The 20,937-nt window shown below is 39.2% G+C and overlaps 5 protein-coding genes and 1 non-coding gene across 7 annotated transcripts; 4 read left to right on the top strand and 2 right to left on the bottom strand.

Moving 5' to 3' along the window:
• The first annotated feature begins 1,875 nt into the window (after positions 1-1,875).
• On the top strand, positions 1,876-8,643 carry Clk (circadian locomoter output cycles kaput protein Clock). Its single transcript, XM_076794125.1, has 12 exons — positions 1,876-2,263; positions 3,369-3,413; positions 3,504-3,652; positions 3,742-3,833; positions 4,844-5,048; positions 5,119-5,214; positions 5,466-5,541; positions 5,614-5,852; positions 6,268-6,509; positions 6,615-7,010; positions 7,137-7,310; positions 7,401-8,643. The coding sequence occupies exons 1-12, from the start codon at positions 2,223-2,225 to the stop codon at positions 7,878-7,880; spliced, it is 2,235 nt and encodes a 744-aa protein (XP_076650240.1). The 5' UTR covers positions 1,876-2,222; the 3' UTR covers positions 7,881-8,643.
• Positions 8,644-8,957: 314 nt separating this feature from the next.
• Rpi (Ribose-5-phosphate isomerase) lies at positions 8,958-10,811 on the top strand. Of its 2 annotated transcripts, XM_076795429.1 has the most exons (6): positions 8,958-9,129; positions 9,239-9,299; positions 9,579-9,694; positions 9,766-9,899; positions 9,962-10,103; positions 10,193-10,811. In XM_076795429.1, the coding sequence occupies exons 1-6, from the start codon at positions 8,986-8,988 to the stop codon at positions 10,379-10,381; spliced, it is 786 nt and encodes a 261-aa protein (XP_076651544.1). In that variant the 5' UTR covers positions 8,958-8,985; the 3' UTR covers positions 10,382-10,811. The 2 variants fall into 2 exon arrangements, with proteins under 2 accessions (XP_076651544.1, XP_076651545.1); XM_076795430.1 differs by lacking the exons at positions 8,958-9,129; positions 9,239-9,299 and adding an exon at positions 9,328-9,466.
• Positions 10,812-11,247: 436 nt separating this feature from the next.
• On the bottom strand, positions 11,248-11,320 carry Trnak-uuu (transfer RNA lysine (anticodon UUU)). Its single transcript has one exon. It is a non-coding gene; the product is annotated as a tRNA-Lys (tRNA).
• A 3,215-nt stretch (positions 11,321-14,535) lies between these two features.
• LOC143357773 (uncharacterized) lies at positions 14,536-16,917 on the top strand. The gene is made up of 5 exons (XM_076794369.1): positions 14,536-14,690; positions 15,505-15,582; positions 15,749-15,827; positions 16,252-16,518; positions 16,595-16,917. Exons 1-4 carry the CDS (start codon positions 14,685-14,687, stop codon positions 16,485-16,487), a joined length of 399 nt encoding a protein of 132 aa, XP_076650484.1. The 5' UTR covers positions 14,536-14,684; the 3' UTR covers positions 16,488-16,518; positions 16,595-16,917.
• A 113-nt stretch (positions 16,918-17,030) lies between these two features.
• On the bottom strand, positions 17,031-18,566 carry LOC143357772 (uncharacterized). The gene is made up of 5 exons (XM_076794368.1): positions 18,479-18,566; positions 18,249-18,386; positions 17,925-18,158; positions 17,447-17,691; positions 17,031-17,379 (listed from the first exon to the last, which is right to left on the bottom strand). The coding sequence occupies exons 1-5, from the start codon at positions 18,564-18,566 to the stop codon at positions 17,125-17,127; spliced, it is 960 nt and encodes a 319-aa protein (XP_076650483.1). The 3' UTR covers positions 17,031-17,124.
• A 582-nt stretch (positions 18,567-19,148) lies between these two features.
• Positions 19,149-20,936, top strand: LOC143358194 (nucleoporin Nup43-like). The gene is made up of 7 exons (XM_076795151.1): positions 19,149-19,349; positions 19,536-19,640; positions 19,712-19,836; positions 19,918-20,042; positions 20,106-20,257; positions 20,346-20,592; positions 20,668-20,936. The coding sequence occupies exons 1-7, from the start codon at positions 19,236-19,238 to the stop codon at positions 20,838-20,840; spliced, it is 1,041 nt and encodes a 346-aa protein (XP_076651266.1). The 5' UTR covers positions 19,149-19,235; the 3' UTR covers positions 20,841-20,936.
• Position 20,937: the final 1 nt, after the last annotated feature.

Genomic DNA, 20,937 nt, shown 5'->3' with positions numbered 1-20,937 from the left:
GACCCGAAGACCACTACTAATCCAATTACAAAACTTCTTTATTTTTCATTATTTTTTTATGAAACTTTTACCAACATATTCGTGGCATTTTTCTGATTAAAATGATACCAAATATTATATAATTCCGATAATATTTACCTGTATAATGAACGATGAAAGTTACTTTCCATAACAATTACATTGACGGAAAATTAGTGTAAATGTGATCCAAATTATATCGCGTTTGGTATCATTTTAACCAGAATAATGCCACAAATATATTGGTGAAATTCTCATAAAAAAATAATTAATAATAAAAAAGTTAAATTTTTCATTTAAAAGCCTGCGCTCACGCCAGTCTTTGATCTTTTCCGAACGCTTCGACTCTCTGCGTCTCTTTCTTTCCCATACGCTGTCCTCCTCTGCGTTCGAAACTTTTATCGCTTGTTACACAAGTAAATAACATCGGAATTATATCATATTTGGTATCATTTTAATCAGAAAAATGCCACGAATATGTTGGTAAAAGTTTCATAAAAATATAACGAAAAATAAAGAAGTTTTGTAATTGGATTAGTAGTGGTCTTCGGGTCTCACACCGATATACCCGACAATGTGGTGACCGCGACGGTTCTCGAGTTTCGCTGTCAGCACCTCCGTACAACATCGTATTTCAAACGCGACGCCGGCTTCCCTACAGAAGTCACTGAAAAAGAACCAAAAGAGTGACTTCAGTAGAATTTTTACTGTATGTAGCTATCTATATCTACGTTGTCTACGTAGCTGCAGTTTCATTTTCAGTTTGGAACGCGATACAATATACGTATCTACAGGGTGTCCAAAAAATGTTCCAATTCCTTGAAAGGGGTGATTCGTGGTATTATTCTAAGAAGCTTTTTCCTTTTCGTAAATGTTACTCGAGTTAATAACGAAAAGACAAACCAATTCCAGCCGGCGCGCTCGGCGCGGCGCGCCGGCTGATTCTACTGCGCAGTCGCGTTGCTGTCGCGCCATGTTCGAATCGAGCAAGAGAAGGGGTAGTAATAATAATAGCAGTTTCCGCGTGTTTCTAGAATTCTCGATAGAAAATGCTCGACGTATAGTAGCGTTGTTGTCGTACTGTTCCAAATAGTGGATTTTACGGATTACGAATTACGGTAGGCCAATCAGCCGTGCCGAACGATGCACAGTATGCCTTGCCCGTTCACCTCGACGCATACAATTCCGAGATGGCAATGCAATGATAAGCCGCGGCTGCGCACTCTCACCAAACGGTCTCCCTGCGTTCTGCACGTCCACAGATCGCGGAAAACTTGCTTGAAGTTAGCTGTAGTTTTCCTTACACGCTACGTCACACAGTGTTCGGCCTGTTATAATCTGCCTGTACTATTACAATCTACATTATATTACTAATGTTTACGATTCCATACTCCAAGCATATTCGTTCTATCATCTTTCTGTTTCGTGCGATCCACTCCTAATTCCATCACCCCTTTTCGGAGCTAGCAAAGACAAGAATCGAACTCGGAGAGCAGAAACCTTTAACACTTTGACTGCCAAACTAGAAACCTCCAAAACTCCATAAAATCAAAGTAAGTTATTTAATGAAATAAAAATTAAATGTTTGATATTGAGTAGTCCTCCAAGTTTGTTGTGTTTTACAGATCCTAATCAAATTTGGTAGAATGAATATATTAACGTAAAAATTCATTTTAAAACCTGGAGAAATAATTCCGTCACCCGTATATGGGTGACATGGCAGTCAACGTGTTAAAAGAAACAACTGAAAAACGTAAGGGAATCAGTGTCGAACATGAGGAAGATACATGTCAGCACCCAGTTTGAATCGAGAGCATGCGTTCTCCCGTCTAGTTCTGTAATCGATGCAACTTCAGGCGGTGCACGACCGTGCAGACGGATGTTCCATTGCAAGCTGGTACGCAAGCGTCATAAGTGCATAGTTGGCTTGGCTAATCGTTAGATAGATTAACGATTGGTGCGTATGCCTAGCGCGTGCGGAATCGGCCTCGAAGACGCGGTGAAAAATGTGTGTATGTCGTTGGAGACAGTGGCACCCCGAACAAGTGAATTCCACGCGTGCTGCCTACAGTCATCAGGGACAGCCTCGAGAGAGCGAGGATCGCAGAGATCACACGATCTGAGCATTGATCGGCGGAGTAACGCGCTTGTCAGCGCAATACATACAGCTGCGCGACAACGACAACAAACACGGACCAAGTTACATGGCGAGTTACTCGCGAGGACGCTCCTCTCGGCAATCCGAGTGAGTGCAACGATCCAATTAACAAGTCCCAATTTCGAACACAAACGATCGTCTGTTTGAAATGTCGCGTGCCGTCGGGCCGCGTCGCGTCGACTAATCGCTCGGCTGCATTGTCATTTCATATCAATGAGTTTTCATAACATTCCAAAAATTGCCAACTAGCTATCCACCAGCAAACAATTTTCTTTTATAATTATATTTCTTTTATAATGAACAACACGGATGTCTGACCAGAATTACAACGACCGATTGACTGAACGATTCATTGACCGCATAGTATTTATCATTGCATCCTTTACATCTCTTATGTTGCACGGTTACGGAACTTTATTATTATCGATCATCGGGATTCAGACGATTGGCCGAGTAGTAAACTGATTGGAATCGAGCCTAGATTATGGACTACGAAGCATCATCATATAATCGACTAAAATTATTTGTGAAATTTCATACTGATCAAAAATATCTCTATGTTAATATTTTTCACGGTGAGCCTGCAAAACCCTATACATATAGCCAATATTGATTACCACACGTGTTACACAACAGACGGCCCTCCTATTAGTTCAATCAGTATTGATTTGATCACGAAACACATGTTACTGTATACTGTAGTTGTATATATACGTATACAGTTGCTCATAGGGATTCGAATCATTATGCTCCCTTGTTATCATAAATAGACATTGCAATCGCTTTAAGCAAAAATCATTTACAGTGGTTATCCAAAGACTATACCTTTTCAATAAATAAATACGTATATAAGCTATTAATGTAAACAAAAAAAAAACAAAATGATATATGTATGTATATGTACAGTAGTAAATAATTGAATTGTATATCAAACAACTATACTTTCCTGTATTATCAGTAAATTAGTTGGTACAGCTGGTAATATAAAAATTTAAAAAAAAAATTTTTTTAAATTTAAAAATTTTTTATTTTTCGAATATTCGGGAGTTTTCAAAAGTACTTTTCCTTGGAACTTTTCCTTTCAAAGACGAAACTAACATGTCCGATACGTACATTGCAAAATTATAACCCACTACAAATTTATAGATTACTTTATTCTAAGTTTTCATTTATTAACCAAAATTATGTTCAGTGACACAATGGAAGATGACATTGATGACAAAGATGATACGAAGCGGTAAGTTTTCAATTGGAAGATCCTTGTTCGTATTCTTCGATCAGGTTCCATTCAAATTGTTGTTTATCACAATATGATTTCGATTGTTAGGAAATCGAGGAATTTAAGTGAAAAGAAGCGACGCGATCAGTTCAACATGTTGGTGAACGAACTGGGGAGTATGGTTGGTTCAAATACGCGAAAAATGGATAAATCAACTGTATTAAAATCTACGATATTATTCTTAAAAAATCATAACGGTGAGTATAGCTTAATTAATATAAAATTATTATTTAGTTTGATTTTTTTCCTGTTGTGTTTTGTTATCTGAACCCTGTAAATACTGCAGAAATAGCCGTCAGATCTAGAGTGCACGAAATTCAAGAAGATTGGAAGCCATCGTTTCTATCGAACGAAGAATTTACACACCTGATATTAGAGGTATTATCAACGTAATCAATATAAAGTAAATTAAACGAATTTCTAATACCTTGCGAATATTAACGATTATTTCACATATGACTTGTAAAAAAACGTATGGAAGATTGTCTGTGGCTTATGTTTTTCTTGATGTCCTTAAATTAAAATACATTTAATGTTTCTAAAGCAACAGTTATTAGTGACTTCGGTAACTACAATAGATACATTAAAACAAAGGAAAGTGGAAAAATCGTAGAGTATAACAGAAATAAATGCGTATTTGCAATGAAAAGAAACAGATTGTCGAGTTTGCCAGTATAAAAATGACAAAGGATAGAATGTAACGGCTAAAGTTCCGAAAGCCGGACAAGTCGGATTGAGCTCCAATTTTGCACATAACTTCGTTTTGCATTGAAAAGGTGTTTCCCAAAAGGTTTTCTGACGAATCGAAAAAAGTTGTTTATCATTTTATTGTCACTTTCTGCCATACTAACACAACATTTTGTACCTTACCGGCATTTCCGTATCAACACAGACTTAAGGGCCAAGGGTAGTCACGTGACGAGTGACCACGTTACAATTAAAAATGGTTTCACGGGAGGAAAGCTTTCCGCGTAAAGCAATAACAGGTTCCCAGATATGGGAGAGAATGTAATGTCGGTAAGGTAGAAAATTATGCTAACATGTTTACAATGCAAACCGAGGCTATGTCAAAATTTGAACTCAGTCCAATTTGACCGATTTTCGGAACTTTAGCCAATGTCACTAATTCGCTAACTACATGCTTAAGATTATCTCTATTTTTCATTACTTTTGTTATACAAGAGGATAAGAGTTCGATCGGTAAGACATACATCAGGCTGGCAACTATAAGTACCGATTCCAAAGTAAAAACTAGTTGATATTTTGATTCGAATGATCGAGTCTGAAACTTATATCCTACAGATTACATACATAAGCAACCAAAAAATACAGTGCAATCCGTACGAATTTCTTGATCGATAAAACCAGAAACAATTTTTTCAATGTAGGCTCTGGACGGTTTTATAATGGTATTTTCTTCAAGCGGGCGCATTTATTATGTGTCCGAAAGTGTTACATCCCTACTTGGCTACCTTCCAAAGGAGCTGGAAAACACGACTATTTATGACATAACTTACCAAGAGGATCAGTCACCTTTATACAACGTTTTATTGAATCCTGTCGACACAAGAGACCGGCGAAACGTTAAGAAAGGTAGTTCTTCGATTGAAAATTGAATAAAAAATCAACGTTCGTTAATAATATATATTATTCCCTTTCGTAGAGGACCAAATATGTTTTTCGTGTCATATTAAGAGGGGTGGCTTGAATGTCCCAGAAAATCCTATATACGAGCTCGTGCAGTTTATCGGATATTTTCGTAAGTTTCATATAGTTCTGTCCTTTGCTTTGCAGTTTTCGTCGACTGTTGCAAACTGTATGCAAGTACTCGCGGCAGTAACCAATTAACAGATCAAAATTAATTTATTCTCCAACAAAGTTACTTACGAAAAAAATCTGTCGATTTGTTCGTGGAACCACCAGCCTTTATTATTTGCTATGAACTACACTGTATTTTATAATAACACAACGATATTCATAAAGATCTGTTTATTCTTTCGTTTATTTTAGGTTCTGACGTCGATTCAGAAGTGGATCATCTTCTCCCAAATACAAAATTCGGGACCACAGGGGGGATGGACACGAAGTAATAGCTTTTGCGTACGATAAAAAATATTTTCTATCAATTTTTATAAAACCATTCTATACTCTCCCGTAGATTGATTTTCGTCGGAACAGGACGACTTCAAACGCCTCAGTTGATCCGTGAGTTATCCGTGATGGACAACACCAAATCAGAGTTCACTTCTAGACATAGTCTTGAATGGAAATTTCTCTTTCTGGACCATCGAGCGCCTCCCATTATTGGGTACCTACCATTCGAAGTACTTGGTACTTCTGGCTACGATTATTATCACGTGGATGATTTAGATAAGGTCGTCACGTGCCACGAATCGCGTAAGTACCCAATCAAAAGACAATTACAGTGATTTCTCGATATATGTCAACAACACGGCCAGCGTCGTGTATCGTCCAGGAGACACTCTTTGATCCGCGCCGAACGTAGAAAAGGACTGCGATGCTCGCCCCCGAGGCCTCGGCCGCCGAGGAGTGTAAACATAACACGGGTCGGGTATATCGGTGTGTGACGAGGTGACCTCTACTAATCCAATTATAGTATTATGTTTACACTCCTCGGCAACCGAGGCGTGAAGAAGCTCCTCTCGAGCTTCTTGGCTCCTCACGGGATGTACCCCGCGGTAGTGGGGATAGTTTCGCGAGGTTTATCAGCCAGACTTTTGCGACATATATAAAGAAATCACTGTATTCTGAATAACTTGAAAATTCTGAATAATTTGAGTGGTATACACAGTGATGCAAAAAGGAGAAGGGACTTCTTGCTACTACAGATTCCTCACAAAGGGCCAGCAATGGATATGGTTACAAACGAGATTTTATATTACCTACAATCAGTGGAACTCAAAGCCTGAGTTTATCGTCTGTACCCATTATGTAGTCAGTTATATTGATGTGATTAAAGAATTACGTAAGGAGTCAGAAGCTTTTGGTAAAGACCAAAACGAAGATGTTGTAATGACAGTAAAACAACAGCAGGTATGATTGCAGTAAAATCTAACTATACCATGCGGCAGAGTGAACCTTCTATGTACCATTAGAACTATTTTGTTTGTTTGGATAAATTTTTGTTGAACGTTGCAGGTAACGACATCTTGCTCAATTCCATCGACACAATGGCCATCAAAATCGTCAAAATCGTCGAAATCAGTGGCTTCCAATACTAGACCGAGACATCAAATCGATGGCTCCGAAAGTTCTTCAATGTCAGCCTCCATGCAAAGCTCGCCACACTCGCAAATAACGCACGCTTCGCGATCGAAATGCACTTCTGTTAACAGTTCGAAAACTCAGATACCTCAGATCGATAGCAGATCACAGCAGCAACAGCAGTCGCAGCAATCTCAGTTAGAGGTTGATCAAAGTTGTATTAACTTTATGGAACAGACGCAATATGCAACAGTTAATCTACAACCTGTGGTTACCACTGGTTTTGCTGCACCTGCCGGTCCAATTCTGTCGACCGTTCCTACTCACGAGGTGAGAAAACGAAATAATCCAACAAAAGTTGCATGGTTTTCTGGGGGACATACAGTGCTCTAATCTGTTTTTGATTCCTTTGCTTTTTTATTCAATCAAAATCTGAAAGCCTCGGAATATTTTTAGATGTTACATCAGCAAGGTATCGTAATGACACCGCAGCAGAATCAAATTCAAGACGAGCTGCAGCGTAAACACGAGGAGTTGCAACAGCTTATAGTGCATCAGCAGGAAGAACTTAGAAGAGTCTCGGAACAACTATTTATCGCTAGATATGGAATTTTATCGCCTTTGTTGAATGCAAGTATCTCTGATTTCAACTTATTGCGTAAAATATTCACCAATTTCGGCTTCTTGTTGAAGGGGATAACTAACTACTTTTTACTTCAGGCGGGCATGTCATACAGCGCAACGAACGCATGTCAACAGATGAACCGCTGTAACTCGAACAATACAACTGTGCAGCTTCCCACATCGAACAATGTACAGAGCGTGAACGTTCTTCCTCTACCCATCACTGTTCCAGTACCTCTGGTACCCAGTGAATTATTCTCTCACTCTTTGCCAGTCAGTCCAGTGCAAACAGTGTCGACCACGGTTCAAGGAAATGTGGCTACAATAATCCAAACACCACAACAACCGCATCAACAGTTGCAGCATCAGCAACAGCCACAAAGACAACCCCAACCGCAACCACAACCGCAACAGCAACAGCAACCGCAACCACAACCACAACCTCAAGGACCAACCCAGCAAAACGGTAATCCTCCTGAGCTCGTGCCTTTCCACATCTGTCCTCATCAAGCAAATATACTGTACAATGACATGGAACCACCATCGAATCAACAGCAAGCACCACCCCAGAATTAAACTCGATACCAGATATCAGAATTGACCGATACGTCGAACAATTTTTATTCCACGACTAAGAAATTAGGAACCTCATGGTCGAAATTATAATATGATGTTGCAGTTATGCTCGAAAATGACAAGATTCACGATGTGAAGGGCCAATTGACCACAAGTTAGAACAGGCCTGGGCAACTGGTGGCTCGCGAGCCACGCGCGAGTCCTCCTCTTCTAATTATTTAGAAATAAATTGAATCTTGAATAGTTTAGTTTAAAAAAATGGACTTGATCACTTAAATGCGGACATGCCGTATATGTTTATGCATATGTATATGTGTATATAGATGTGTATGTATATCTATATGTACTTGTATACATATGTATACGAGTACGTGAAGGTGTATATGTATATGTATGTGTCTGTGATGTGTATGCACATGTATATGTATGTGTATACTATGTATGTACATTACGAGAAAGAAAGTAATATATTTTGTTGTAAATGTATAATAATAGACCTTTTCCCACGTTTTTACGGAAGGGAGTGATGTGTATTATGAGTGGCAAAATCGATATATTTTATAATTGTTATTGAATGAATTGTGTACTGGTAGAAATTTGTATACATTCCATGATAGCAACACGAGAAAAACGTCCGACTACTTTTACATTATGACAATAACTTCTATCGGTTGATTGTACATGATAGTAAAATGGGAAAATTATATACTATGTGAAAATAAAGGAAGTTCCTTAACGACTAAAGAAAATTAAATTACTTAAACATTGTAATGTTGTGTTTAACAAATATAATCCTGACTATTTCCATTAATTTCTACTGCAGGTTGTGTTGAGACGTGTATGTACAGATATTTTCGAAATCTGCATTTTCTCGATTTTTTTCGTGTTTTTCATTTTTTCCGACCAAAGTTTGCAACAGAAAAATCTGAAAACGTTTCCTAATATGTGGCTTGGTATCCGAAATGAATCGAATTATTTGAATTTGAATTTTGCCGCCCCACCACGTGGTTCGAATGCGGCTCGCTATTGGCGCCGTTCTCATCCGTCACCGAAGAATGAGTTTGAAAATAATGGAACGATAATGGCGGTAGCGTAGAGTGCATGCATGGTGGTCGCCACAGTTGTACATAAACCGATCGGTGCATTAACGAAATCTTGTGCCTCTATTTCGAGGAATTTCTTGAAGATGGGACCTTTGGAAAATGCGAAGAAAATCGCAGCGTACAAAGCAGTTGACGAATACGTGAAGGTAATTTCTTCCTCGATTTGCAAATCGAGAAATAGTAGAAGGTTATACACTGATGCACCGGCGCGGCGTTCTACGTGCAGTTTGAATCATTCGCATAATTATTTTACAGGATAACAGCGTTATAGGAATTGGTAGTGGGTCTACCGTAATACACGCTGTTCACAGATTGGGTAATGTTACTTCAGCTCACACGTAAATACGATTGTTTATAGATTTCAATTATGCTCTGCTATGCTGTTATCATTAATTTTGCACATTCCTATTATGAAACACTATTATGAAACGATCTTTGATCTCATCGCAAGATACGTGAAATTTTTTTCTTATTGCGAATGCAGTAAGTGTATTTCGATGCAAAGATATTAATTTTGATTATTGTACACAATATCATCGATTATTTGAGCTTGCATTAGATTCGTAATATATAATCAAATAATTGCGTTTTGCAGCTGAACGTGTTAAAGAAGAGAACCTTAACGTTATCTGTATTCCAACCTCATTTCAAGCCCGTCAGCTAACATTAAATAATTGCCTTACGCTTGGTGATTTGGAGACCTATCCAAAAGTAATAAAAAAAACTCTTGCATTGTATTACACATAAAATCAATATGTACTAAATTATTTAAATATTGACAGTTGGATTGTGTGATCGATGGAGCAGATGAGGTTGACTGCGACATGAACCTCATCAAAGGTGGAGGAGGATGTTTGCTTCAAGAAAAAATTGTTGCATCCTGCACAAATCAGCTTGTTATAGTAGCCGATTACACGTAGGTGTGACTTTAATTATTGATATATTCGTTTACTATTTTAATTCTATTTTTTTTTTTAGGAAAAATTCTCAAAAACTCGGGGAACAGTACAAGAAAGGCATTCCTATAGAAGTAATTCCTATGGCATACACCGCCATTCAAAGACGGATAGAAGACAATTATGGGGGAAATGTAAAAATTAGAATGGCTTTAGCAAAAGCTGTAAGAATACTTTGCTTTCTTCATTTATAGTATTAATAATGAAAGCTATTGAAATTATTCTGCTCACATTGTTTATAATCTATGTATAGGGTCCTGTGGTAACAGACAACGGTAATTTCATTCTGGACTGGCACTTTCCCGAAGCTCTCAGCAACTGGGATCAAATCAACACAGAGATCTCAATGATACCAGGAGTTGTTGAAACGGGTCTGTTCATAAAAATGGCGAAGAAAATATTTTTTGGGATGCCGGATGGCAGTGTTAAAGAGCAGTCTTAACGCATTTTAGTCGCGCTATCTTAAATATTCGGAATTTTAATTATATGTAATCGTTGACCAGAAGGTTACTGAACTCCTTTCTGAAGTGATAACTACATTCTCATGTATATTAATTGTTCATTATTCATTTTTGTTTTCGTATATTTTTGTATACGTAACTTCTTTTTACAAACGAATTTACAAGGAAATTGAGTTATACAGACTGAATGTACTCTATACTTGTGTTGTACCTATTTATACAATGATTCGAGAAAGATAAAACGGAACGCTTGACGTACTTAACGCATTCACTTAGTATCAAGCGTCCTGTTCCAACCAAATATTATTTGTAGGTGTGCTATAGATGGTGCTGTGGAAATATAATAAGTATATTTTGTAAAACGAAACCGAATAGATATTAAAGATCAAATTTTTATATAATATCAAATAATTCTTTTTCTAAACGTTTTTTAAGACTTTATCTACTGGAAGCCTATTAATAGGTTTTTCAATAATTGTTCTGTACCAAATGGAATCTTAAAAATCTTTTACACAATAATCCCGAACGAAATTATTAGATTGTGTTATTTAGAGTGAGCCGTTGGTTTATGATTGATGTTTCTCTTAGCTGTTAAAAGATCTATTGAAAAAATCTTTAGCCATGGACCACAGGCTTCCAGAAATTATGGGATAACCGCCGCCGGTAGATAATGTGTTGATTGTGGAACGTTCAGAACACGTTCCCGTTGCCTTCTATCTTATCGCTGCTCGGTTATTTTGAATAAACAAGTAGATAGCATTGTGCAATTATTTATTTCTTTTTTCTGTAATCTTCCAAGAAGGATGAAACTATTTTATTATGAAATGCCTGGTTACAAAAAAATATTCGCCCGAACAGGGACTCGAACCCTGGACCCTTAGATTAAAAGTCTAATGCTCTACCGACTGAGCTATCCAGGCCATAGAGGTCTTCGGCTTTTTGCAGTATAAGTAAAGCATTTGTTTAATAAATTTTATTTAATGATATTATCGATCATTTCATTCGAAAACGTTTTAGAATCAACAAAGAACTTATTTTCATTTTTTATTCGAACAGATGTAACACAGCCGTCACTGAAAACTGTTCCCCTCCTTTGTTAAACAAAAGTTTCTTCGTTTCTGTTGCACTTTCATAAAATAATTCAGACGTGAAGATTTTTTTTTATAGAGAGAGAGAATATTACTTCTCACGGCAACGTTCATTCATTTTATACGCGCGGAGACCTATATATCAACGGTAATACTACTCTCGCAGCATGTCTTATTCATAAGGTATGAACCCGGTTGTGATTTACAATATTAAGTCGATCATCTTAAAATTGGCCATATATTTTCTATACTACTGAAAGCCGCGAGAACGGCCTCGAAATGGAGGAGAACAAAATGTGATATCACACGTGGGTGGAAAAATAATATTACACGTACAGTTACATCCAGTATCTCGAAAATGTTAAAATCTTTTTCAGGATATCGAGATTGAACAAATGAATCAATCCGCGTGTTGTATTAAAAACCGTTTAGTAGTATGACATTTGAAGAAACGCGACAACAAACGTAACAAGAGACCAATTAGTCCCAAACGAAGAACGATGCGTTCACTAAGAATTTATTTTGCGATAACGATGATCAGAACTCCTTTTGTTCGATCTCACGAACGTGAGATTTACGATCTAAACACGGTCGACTGGAATAGCCTGGACACTCGACGCGACGCGACGGTCCCAAAATTATTGGGTGTCATCGGACACCACTTCGAGACCTCCGTGAGCGAGCCTATTGACAAAGCAATATACAAATATCTCGTTTTCCGGACCATCTTTCCCATATCCTTCGCACCCAATTCATTATACAAGCTAAACAGTTTCACCAAAGCGCGTCCCTACTCCGACGACCAAACTGCACCACCCACTCACCAATTAGGAATTCTTTAGTCACCCCATACAGTTAAAAACAGCTAATAGAAGAAGATCAAAGTTTACATTATACACGACGCGACACTGTAAGAAATACCGAGAGGATGGATAACGCGATATAGTTAAATTAAATAAATCTGGGCGTATTGCAAAATACTAAGAATCTTTATTCACGACAACCGTATACGACGACAGTCAGAATAAGAATGTCCTGCTGTCCCAAAAATCCTCAGCCGTGAGAACGCCTTCGACAGTATGCCTCTTTGTTTATGACACTCCCAAGCTAAAGGACTTTCCCTTAGGGAGGGGCAACGCGCTGACAAAAACCACATGGCCTGTCTCGACCGTTTGCTTGCTTCGATTTTTCTAACAACACCGAAAAGCAGAACACAAAAATCGCTCGCATCGAACACGTTTATCTGTCTCGACTCGAACCTAAAACTTGTATACAGGCTCAGATAAAAAAGCTAAAAAAACCAACTTTTACTATTTCTTTGGCGATTCCGACCAATTCAAACTTTTTTCAAAAATTTTTTACACCTCGCCTAATAAACTATTCCTTCTAACTTCTCAATAAAATTCAAGTTATTTGATCTAATTTTTAAAAAGTTATGTTGCTTCAAATAGTGTAGACTCAGTTTTGCCCGTTAGTGTATATTGAAGTTTCTGTTATTCCAAAACGCCGAATTCATTTCAACTAGGCGTTGTTTCTTGGTAACATCGTCAAGGCCCCGAGTATCGTCGCGAGCAAGCGAAACTGGATTTACGACCCCGCGAACTTCGACATACTGACTTGCGATATTTCGGACGCTTCACCTTTGACGTTTGTAATTTAGTGGGAAAAAAGAAAATTTACTGCAATAGTCTACAATAAAATAGAATTTCAATTTAAAGGGGATTAACCCTTAGCACTCGAGTGGTGACTCTGAAGCACCACTAGAAATTGTTGTGGCATTATTTCAAAGAAATTACAAAAAATATTACAAAATATTTGTTACACTACAAAATTTGTATTTAATAGATTGCTAAACATTTAAATATTACATGTGGAAATCGGATCAGTTTCGTATGAATGAAATGAAAATATTCTAAGCCGGAAGAAAAATTGAGTTTTAGAATGAAAATAGCGCCGAGTGCAAAGGGTTAATAATAGATGTATATTGGCAGATTTTGTCTTCGTCACGAGTCTGACTCGATATTGTAGTATTATAGTACAAGGGGTTAACAGTCTTCCAGTAGGCAAAGCGTTAATATAAAATACCGAAAACAAGCAGAACACAAGAAGAAATATAATAGTTCGTTAGCTGAATGGCGGAGGCGTAAGATTAAAAAATGTAAATGATCAAAATGATCGGGGGAGGGACGGCCGAACAAGGGTTGAACGACCTTATCGTAACTCAGCGGGTTCTGATGTGCGAACGTTGTAAGTACTTAACCCCGGCTGCTTTCCTCTGATTTACACAGAGGCCTTTATCGGTCAGCCTTTTCTGTGCCGCCTTTTCATGCTATCAAATCGATCCGAGGATCGACGATCTGACCTTCTGTTCGGGGCTGTTTGCATATTTTCCCGATTTCGCCCATCCGTCTCCTTCGTTCGACGGAAACGTGCGAACACTGCGGGTGGTTAAAAACCATCGCGGGGTTTCACAGGGTGTTCCCTAAGCACTTACATCCCTAAACGCGTGTACAAGTTTTTGCAGTAAAAGGGAACGTTAATTGACTTCAGAGAAGAACGCTTCGTTGCTCTCTGAAAACTCTTCCTGAACTTGTAGGGCTTCTGAAAATGTTTAAAAAATGTACTAACAATTTTTCTTAAATATTCCACGCGTATGTTGTTTTATCTGCCGTTGTCTACATTTTACAGATGAAAACACAGTCCTCGGAGTTGTGCATTTTCACATGGGGAGTCTGCTGTCGGTACAAGGAAATGTCAGACACGGTCGTTTGTTTAAATAATGTATTAAGAGTTCGCGGTTGTCGTTCGTCAGTAAAGTCGAGGACTCTTCGGCATGTGGCAGGGACGAAGCGCATCATTCGTATGCAGTTCCGGAGGGTATGCAGATCGTTGAAGACGCACGAGGTTAACCGCATCCCCCGCTGAAGAACGGAAAATGTTCCGTTGCGGGAACCATTATGAACGGTCATGCGTTTCTCGGGCGCATGTATTTACGCCCTCGAACCATGACGAAAGGAGGGGGATTGTATTTGAAGAGGCGACGCGCGATTTCAACCCTCATACGTGGACCTGGCTGCTCGTTGCGACCAACAACCCTTTGCCGGAGACTTTGAACGCGATCGAGACTTTTTCGGACAGTTCCATCGAGGATTTCGAGCGGTGTTGTTTGCGTGAATCTGATCGGCGAAGATACAACATGAAGGTAAGCTTCTTTTTCATCGAATTTCATTCCTTTTCAAACGTATCCTTGCGCGGAGTTGCTTTCTAGAATACAACTTGAGTGTTTCGCAGATTGATTCAATTGCCGATATATTCTTGGGAGTCGGTACAGATCTTGCGAGCGCAGATTTGTAATTATTTCTTATCTATTTATGCTCTTATCCACTCCTAATCTCGATAGAGATCAACAAAATACAATTGAAGGCTATGGATGCTGAGTTTATTTAACTAGGATAAATCATTGTACTTTTACAGTGGACAGTTTGTTTTTTTTAACGAGAATCCCTGTTGCATTGATCTTTGTCCGACACTTGAAGAAATAATACCTTGACAAATATGAAAACTTCTAATAATTGTCCACCCGAAATGGTCGAAATAATCGCGCTTTTCAGCGTCCACCGCTGTCGCATTATTTATTTGTAGCTCGCTCGCGTTGGCCGCCGTTTTCATTAAAAGTAATTATTTCCTCGAATGACGAACGTACCGCTTGGAGGAACGATCGACCGGTAGTATAGTTGGACATTAATTAACCGCAGTACAAACCTGATTAAAGTCGTAAGCAGATTACAAACGGTTCACATGTTCGAAAGCTTCTCAACACTTATTACGTAAACGTTGTACGCGTTTATTAGAAATTACACGTGGTCCGGTAATTATCGAGATATCTCGACGTCGTTTCGTTTAACATTTATGGAATAACGAGGACAATTTGTTCATTAATATTTACATATAAGTATATATATATATGTATACTATACCTAGCCGATGGTGAATCGACGGTCGATCAATCATTTCAGATTATCATCTGGATTGCCTGTTTCCTGGGGCTCACTTTCCTCGCGGACGCAACACGAACGGAGCAACCACAGGACAAGGTGATGACGTTAGGTACCTGCGTTGCATCTCTTCAAGGATAACAGCGCATACATTAGATTCGATTCCGCGTCGAAGCTCAATGATCATTGCGGACTGCGAAAACACCTTGAAGAGGCTCACAAAATCGAATTTCAGTCGAGACTCTCAAGATCTTTCGATTTCCAGATCCAGGAACAGGTGCTGGACGTGTTGGCTATGGACGAGTCGGTCAAGATAAAGAGACCGTTTTGCAACGCGTTCACCGGTAAATCCGCTCATAATTTATTTATATACTTGAAAGAACACACGGTGCATTATTACGTTCGGCGCGGTCCTGTTCACGTGCCGATAGACTGCGGATCTTTGTGTAAAATAAAAATAGAATAAATTGCACGAGACACTAGCCAAATATCTTGCTTTAATGATTTTTTAATTATTTGTTTATTCTTTTAATCTCTCAGTTAAATCGTACTCGTCCATTTTTCTCGCGAATGCATAAAATCCGCGGTCTATTGGTAATCAATGAAATCCTTGCATTTCTCGAGCTTATTTTTAAAGCTCCACTCGTAGGCTAAATTTTGAGGCGCAAGTATGTGGGATTGCGAGGCCATAGCATGTTGCTCACACCTCGGAGCTTGCACCGGTGATTAGGACGTAACGAAACGAGTTTACCGGTGAATTGGTTGTAGGATGCGGAAGGAAGAGGAACTTCCCGGAGAATCTTCCGGCGCAGGAGTACGAGCTCGGCGGGACCGTGCGACTTCCGGTTTCTGTGTATAAAGCGTTGCTGAGGGCCGCGTCGCAAAACATGAAAACCGATCGAGAGACGAACGAGTACCAGCTTTCGGAAATTCCGCAGGTGTACCTCGCTGGCAGGTCACCTCTTCGCAAAAGGCTGGAGTCCCCGTTCACTTTCTCGGACTAAATTCGGATTGAACCTCGTCGCGCCGGACTGGGTGAAGATGAAAGAACCTTGCATTAATTACCTGTCCCCTTAACATCATTTATTTATCGACACGCTGCCTTACGCAGGTGCTGTTAGAGTTTCGAGGACCAACTCAGACGAACCGGACTTCAGCGGACACTTCTATCGGGTACCAAACAACACCGGCGGACTTTGTTAACTCTTTCGAAACGTAACAATTTAATTTATACCCGTTATATGTTGAGTTAAGATGAATATTAAAAGAGATTCTGTCATACTCGGTCAAATTATTACATAGTAATCTTCTGTCGCCGCACCGACAAAATTCGTAGTCCGAACGACGCAAGATAGATCGTATGATTTAGAGACACGTCGCATGTACCCTCGTTGAGACCCAATAAAATGTGACGCTACTGTCGGTGTTATCGTAAGCTAATTGTTTGGTTATTTGTAGACTGCGGATCTTTATGCATTTGTGACAAGAAATCAGCGGCTGCAGTTTGACAGTGTCTGAAGATTGAAAGGATTGAATAGCATCTTGCTTTCGATCTAGTACAATTATTAAAGAATGGACGAACAAATGCAGAACATTTTTATTCTGCATAAAGATCCGCAGTCCAGTGATTTATTCCGATATTCAAAGGTGCACCGTCAGTTTCACGGTAACGCTGCCGTTCCAGAGGTACCTGGTGTTCCTCGACGAGCCATCGCCGACGAACGGTAGCTTGGTGAATAGTACTTGGTGGGGAACACTCAATCCGACGCACGCTGGATTGTCCGGTTCTCCAGTTAATTTTGGACGGCCCCAAAAATATTCCGAGCAGAGGGTGCTCGGATCCCAGGTTCGAGAGCGTCGATCTTGTCGCAGCTGCTCGCCGGAGTGATCTAAAACCTAACGATCTATGCGTTGTACGATCACGAGTAACTTCTCGAGCGGTTTCTCTCCCGCGTTTTATTACCTCGAGGCGAACTTTATAAGGGAACGGCCACTTTAAGACGGAGTCGTAAGCACCGCGAGTTAGTCCAACGGCCATGAAGACAGTGCCATCGGGGAAATAACGTGGTGTCGCTTTCATGTACATGGCATAACCATTCTGAACCGTGTAAAAAGTCGGACTGCGCTCGAAACGAGCCACTTTCCAGCTTGCCAGCTTCTTATCGAAGTCCTTTATCTGCCAGTAGTAGAGGAACACGCTCGATGACCCTGCAAAGCGTCAGGACGTACTCCCAATCATTGCGTTTCACGTGATTTCCGCGTATTGGCCGATAGAACCGAGGACACTTTGAGAAGAACAACCTAACGAACAACCTAATTTATCGATTATACGGAACGAGGGGGTAATTCGGTTCTGCATCTAGCAGCATGTGTCTTCAGTGAATACGTAATGCAATCGATCGCGGAATGGCATGACATTAAATCGTAGAAAAGAAAGAAACCGTTCGCTGATGAAACTCTCTGCACGGTGTTGTTGAACGCGTCGACCTCGGCTTGCCTCGGGGATCGAGCGATGATTTTTCGATCATCCTCGTGGTTAATTCGATAGCTTCCTGGGCTATTGGTGTCGAGCTTGTGCCTTTTGTCGTCCAACAGGCTGCGAAGCATAATCTTGATCTCCTCCAGGTCCCGCGTCAAGTTACTCTCGAAGGATCGAAGCCTCTCGTCGATCGCCTCTGAAAAGATCATTTCGAATTACTCAATTACGGTGCCACGAAAAAATGTATTAAGAAATCTTTAGTTGCTAATCACAAATAATTGCTTACTCGCGCTGCAAGCTCCAGTAAGCACTCTTGTGACAGTGGCTTTCGCGCTTGCAACCAATTTTTCAGTAGCAATTTTGCAAGTTGCATGCTGCGTCTCTGTGATGTCTTCATCGCTCGTTAGATTCACACCCGTGAACACTGAAATGATTTTATAAAATGTCGAAATCCTGTCCGTCTAGAATCTAGACTCTAGATCATTTGCGATCGTACGATCCCTTTTAAATACTTACTGAGCTTCGGCGTGCTCGCAACGCTTGCAACACGGCAAGTTAAATAGAGCGTATTCAGACATAAGAACAATAAAACGTACGGCGTCATTGCTTTGAAGGTGTTGGACCTGCAATCATTACAAATCGCTTCCGTCGTCTAATTAATCTTACCACTGTTTCGAGCAGTAGACAACGATTTTTTTAGCTGTAATTTTGGATGAACGATTACTTCAGCAAGCGATTTTAAATAAAGAAACGTTTGAGAGCGAAAATCTTGTTACACACGATCTGTTTCACGACCTGGTCACCACGTAACTGTCCTCCGCGTCTTCTGTGATTTATAAATCATAGCTTGATCCCTACTCCTTTACAACTTCCCTATAGAAATCGTTTCTCTTTTATGAATTATATGTGTACCGATGATCATTGACGATTACTTGTTTTATTCGTAAGAGTACTGAACAGAAGTACTTTTTGATTAAAAAGAAATTGTATTTTTAAAAACGATACCGTTGAAAGAGTCGTTAAAAATATTAAAAGATCGTAGAGTTTAAAGTCGATCGAATTTCACTTAAAAGCTGTTAAAACGTGTGCTCTTAACTATCGATAAAAATGGTAAAAATAGATGTTGACGAGCACGTGGATTTTTGAAAGTGGCGCCCGCGCAGCGTTTGGCGGTCTTTTTGACAGACGTGGTGGGGACGCGTGCGTCTCTTAACGCTGATCTGGCTTCTAGCCGGGTTTTCATTTTAAATTAAACAGTTTTAAATGACACAAGATGACCGAGAATGTTCAAGGAACGTTCGTGTCGGAGAAAGTTGCTAAAATCCGATGGAAACACGAGGATTTCGAGGAGGCTACCAATTTTATAACCGGCAGTTGGGATGATCCGGTGAGGTTAACTTCGACAAACATAACCTGTATCCTCGTGCTCGTTTTATTCCTACCGCGATGCTAATACATTTAATATTTGATACTCAATTGTTACATTCGATATTCGTTCATGTGATATTTTTATTTCATTGTGGACTCTGCTTTACATTATGGTCATCAATGAAAAAGTAAATGTTTGATGCAGGTGAACAAAGTGACCCATTGGACGTTCCAAGTGAACGATGTCGGCGAATCTTATCCAGCAGTGGTCTCCTCCTACGCTATTCTTGGGAACGTGACTGAAATTAGGGTACCTAATTCTTATTTAATAACAGTAATTGTTTATTCTCTCTTTATTTATCATCCAGTCATTTTTTATAGTTTATTTCGAGAGACTTCTTTGTGGTATCCTCATCCATCGGCAGTGTAAGATTATTACAGGTCCATGAGAATCCATATTCACAATTTAAGGAACACATGTCTTGGGATTTCATACATAAATTCAAGTATACATCCTTCATGAACTATTAATCTATCATTATACCATTATATCATTACAGCATATTATATTTTATATATATTTACAGTAAAACATCTAGTTATGCATCGTGCACAGCATTGTCTACCTTTGAACAAGATATAGTTTCTATAGGCGAAGATGGAAGAATTAATCTTCTAACTGCTGGACAGATCAAGCCAGTTAGAGTCATTGGTAAATAGAATAACATTTTAGAAATACTATACTCAGTAGTAAAATATTCAAATCTGTTTTTAGAAGAAGCTGATAGCTGTTCCTTGTACTGTGTCGATTTCTTAAGACACAACGAGATACTTACAGGAAATCTTAGGGGACACATGAAAGTGTGGGACTTGAGAAACAATCAGGATCAACCTGCAACAACGTTTATGCTTTCGGAGCAAGCAAAAGTATGAATGCTAATACAATGAGAAATATTTCCTTGCTTTTAATTAGTAGCTTTTACCAACATATTTACGACATAATTTGCATTAATAGACGGAAGCCACGAGCATCGCGCATCATCCGACACAGAAGCATATTGTTGTTGCCGGTGGTGGTGACGGTAGCTTGACAGTCTGGGATTTGAGACACAATACGTATCCAATGTCTCAACTAAATGCTCATGCCAAGGCTGTTAGCGAAATCCTCTTTCACCCCGACAGACCTGAAAACATATTTACTTGTTCAAACAGCGGCGAATTATGGCACTGGAATAACACTCAGCATTCGAAATTGAGTCTCGGTAAACTTCGATGATTAGGGAACTATGCAATCGGAAATTCCATTGCTTCGTATTAACATTCTACACTCGTTTCAGATCCTACAAATACGCATTGGTTGAATACAATTGGAACAAACGGCAAAGTGAATGTAACATCGCTTTGCAGCACAATGCACAAACCAATAAACAGTATTGATATAAACAGATCAACTTTACTCTTTGGATGTGATAATGAAGCTATGTACATTATCCGGAATATACCTCTTTAATAGCTATATAATTTTAACCGCATTTTTCTACTTGTAATATATCGAAAAATAAATGTTTTTTATTCTACATTCATACCCATAGACAAGTAATTTCATC

This window comes from Halictus rubicundus, chromosome 10 (genome assembly GCF_050948215.1).
Source record: "Halictus rubicundus isolate RS-2024b chromosome 10, iyHalRubi1_principal, whole genome shotgun sequence".
Lineage (NCBI taxonomy): Eukaryota > Metazoa > Arthropoda > Insecta > Hymenoptera > Halictidae > Halictus > Halictus rubicundus.
Note: the sequence above shows the minus strand (reverse complement) of the source record. Positions and strands in the feature narration are given on the sequence as shown.

What these genes read in the sequence shown, in the direction of transcription:
- Clk (XM_076794125.1), top strand. Translation starts at nt 2,223, where the DNA reads ATGGCGAGTTACTCGCGAGGACGCTCCTCTCGGCAATCCGA. An exon ending in GCAGTTTATCGGATATTTTC is followed by an intron (nt 5,215 to 5,465) that starts GTAAGTTTCATA and finishes CGTTTATTTTAG; the next exon opens with GTTCTGACGTCGATTCAGAA. An exon ending in TTTTATCGCCTTTGTTGAAT is followed by an intron (nt 7,311 to 7,400) that starts GCAAGTATCTCT and finishes TTTTTACTTCAG; the next exon opens with GCGGGCATGTCATACAGCGC.
- Rpi (XM_076795429.1), top strand. Translation starts at nt 8,986, where the DNA reads ATGGTGGTCGCCACAGTTGTACATAAACCGATCGGTGCATTAACGAAA. An exon ending in ATTTGGAGACCTATCCAAAA is followed by an intron (nt 9,695 to 9,765) that starts GTAATAAAAAAA and finishes AAATATTGACAG; the next exon opens with TTGGATTGTGTGATCGATGG. An exon ending in GTTATAGTAGCCGATTACAC is followed by an intron (nt 9,900 to 9,961) that starts GTAGGTGTGACT and finishes TTTTTTTTTTAG; the next exon opens with GAAAAATTCTCAAAAACTCG.
- LOC143357773 (XM_076794369.1), top strand. An exon ending in CGGAGCAACCACAGGACAAG is followed by an intron (nt 15,583 to 15,748) that starts GTGATGACGTTA and finishes TTCGATTTCCAG; the next exon opens with ATCCAGGAACAGGTGCTGGA. An exon ending in GTTTTGCAACGCGTTCACCG is followed by an intron (nt 15,828 to 16,251) that starts GTAAATCCGCTC and finishes AATTGGTTGTAG; the next exon opens with GATGCGGAAGGAAGAGGAAC.
- LOC143357772 (XM_076794368.1), bottom strand. Translation starts at nt 18,566, where the DNA reads ATGACGCCGTACGTTTTATTGTTCTTATGTCTGAATACGCTCTATTTA. An exon ending in TGCGAGCACGCCGAAGCTCA is followed by an intron (nt 18,387 to 18,478) that starts GTAAGTATTTAA and finishes AAATCATTTCAG; the next exon opens with TGTTCACGGGTGTGAATCTA. An exon ending in GAGAGTTTCATCAGCGAACG is followed by an intron (nt 17,692 to 17,924) that starts GTTTCTTTCTTT and finishes GACGCTTTGCAG; the next exon opens with GGTCATCGAGCGTGTTCCTC.
- LOC143358194 (XM_076795151.1), top strand. Translation starts at nt 19,236, where the DNA reads ATGACCGAGAATGTTCAAGGAACGTTCGTGTCGGAGAAAGTTGCTAAA. An exon ending in GATTTCATACATAAATTCAA is followed by an intron (nt 19,837 to 19,917) that starts GTATACATCCTT and finishes ATATATTTACAG; the next exon opens with TAAAACATCTAGTTATGCAT. An exon ending in GCATTCGAAATTGAGTCTCG is followed by an intron (nt 20,593 to 20,667) that starts GTAAACTTCGAT and finishes CACTCGTTTCAG; the next exon opens with ATCCTACAAATACGCATTGG.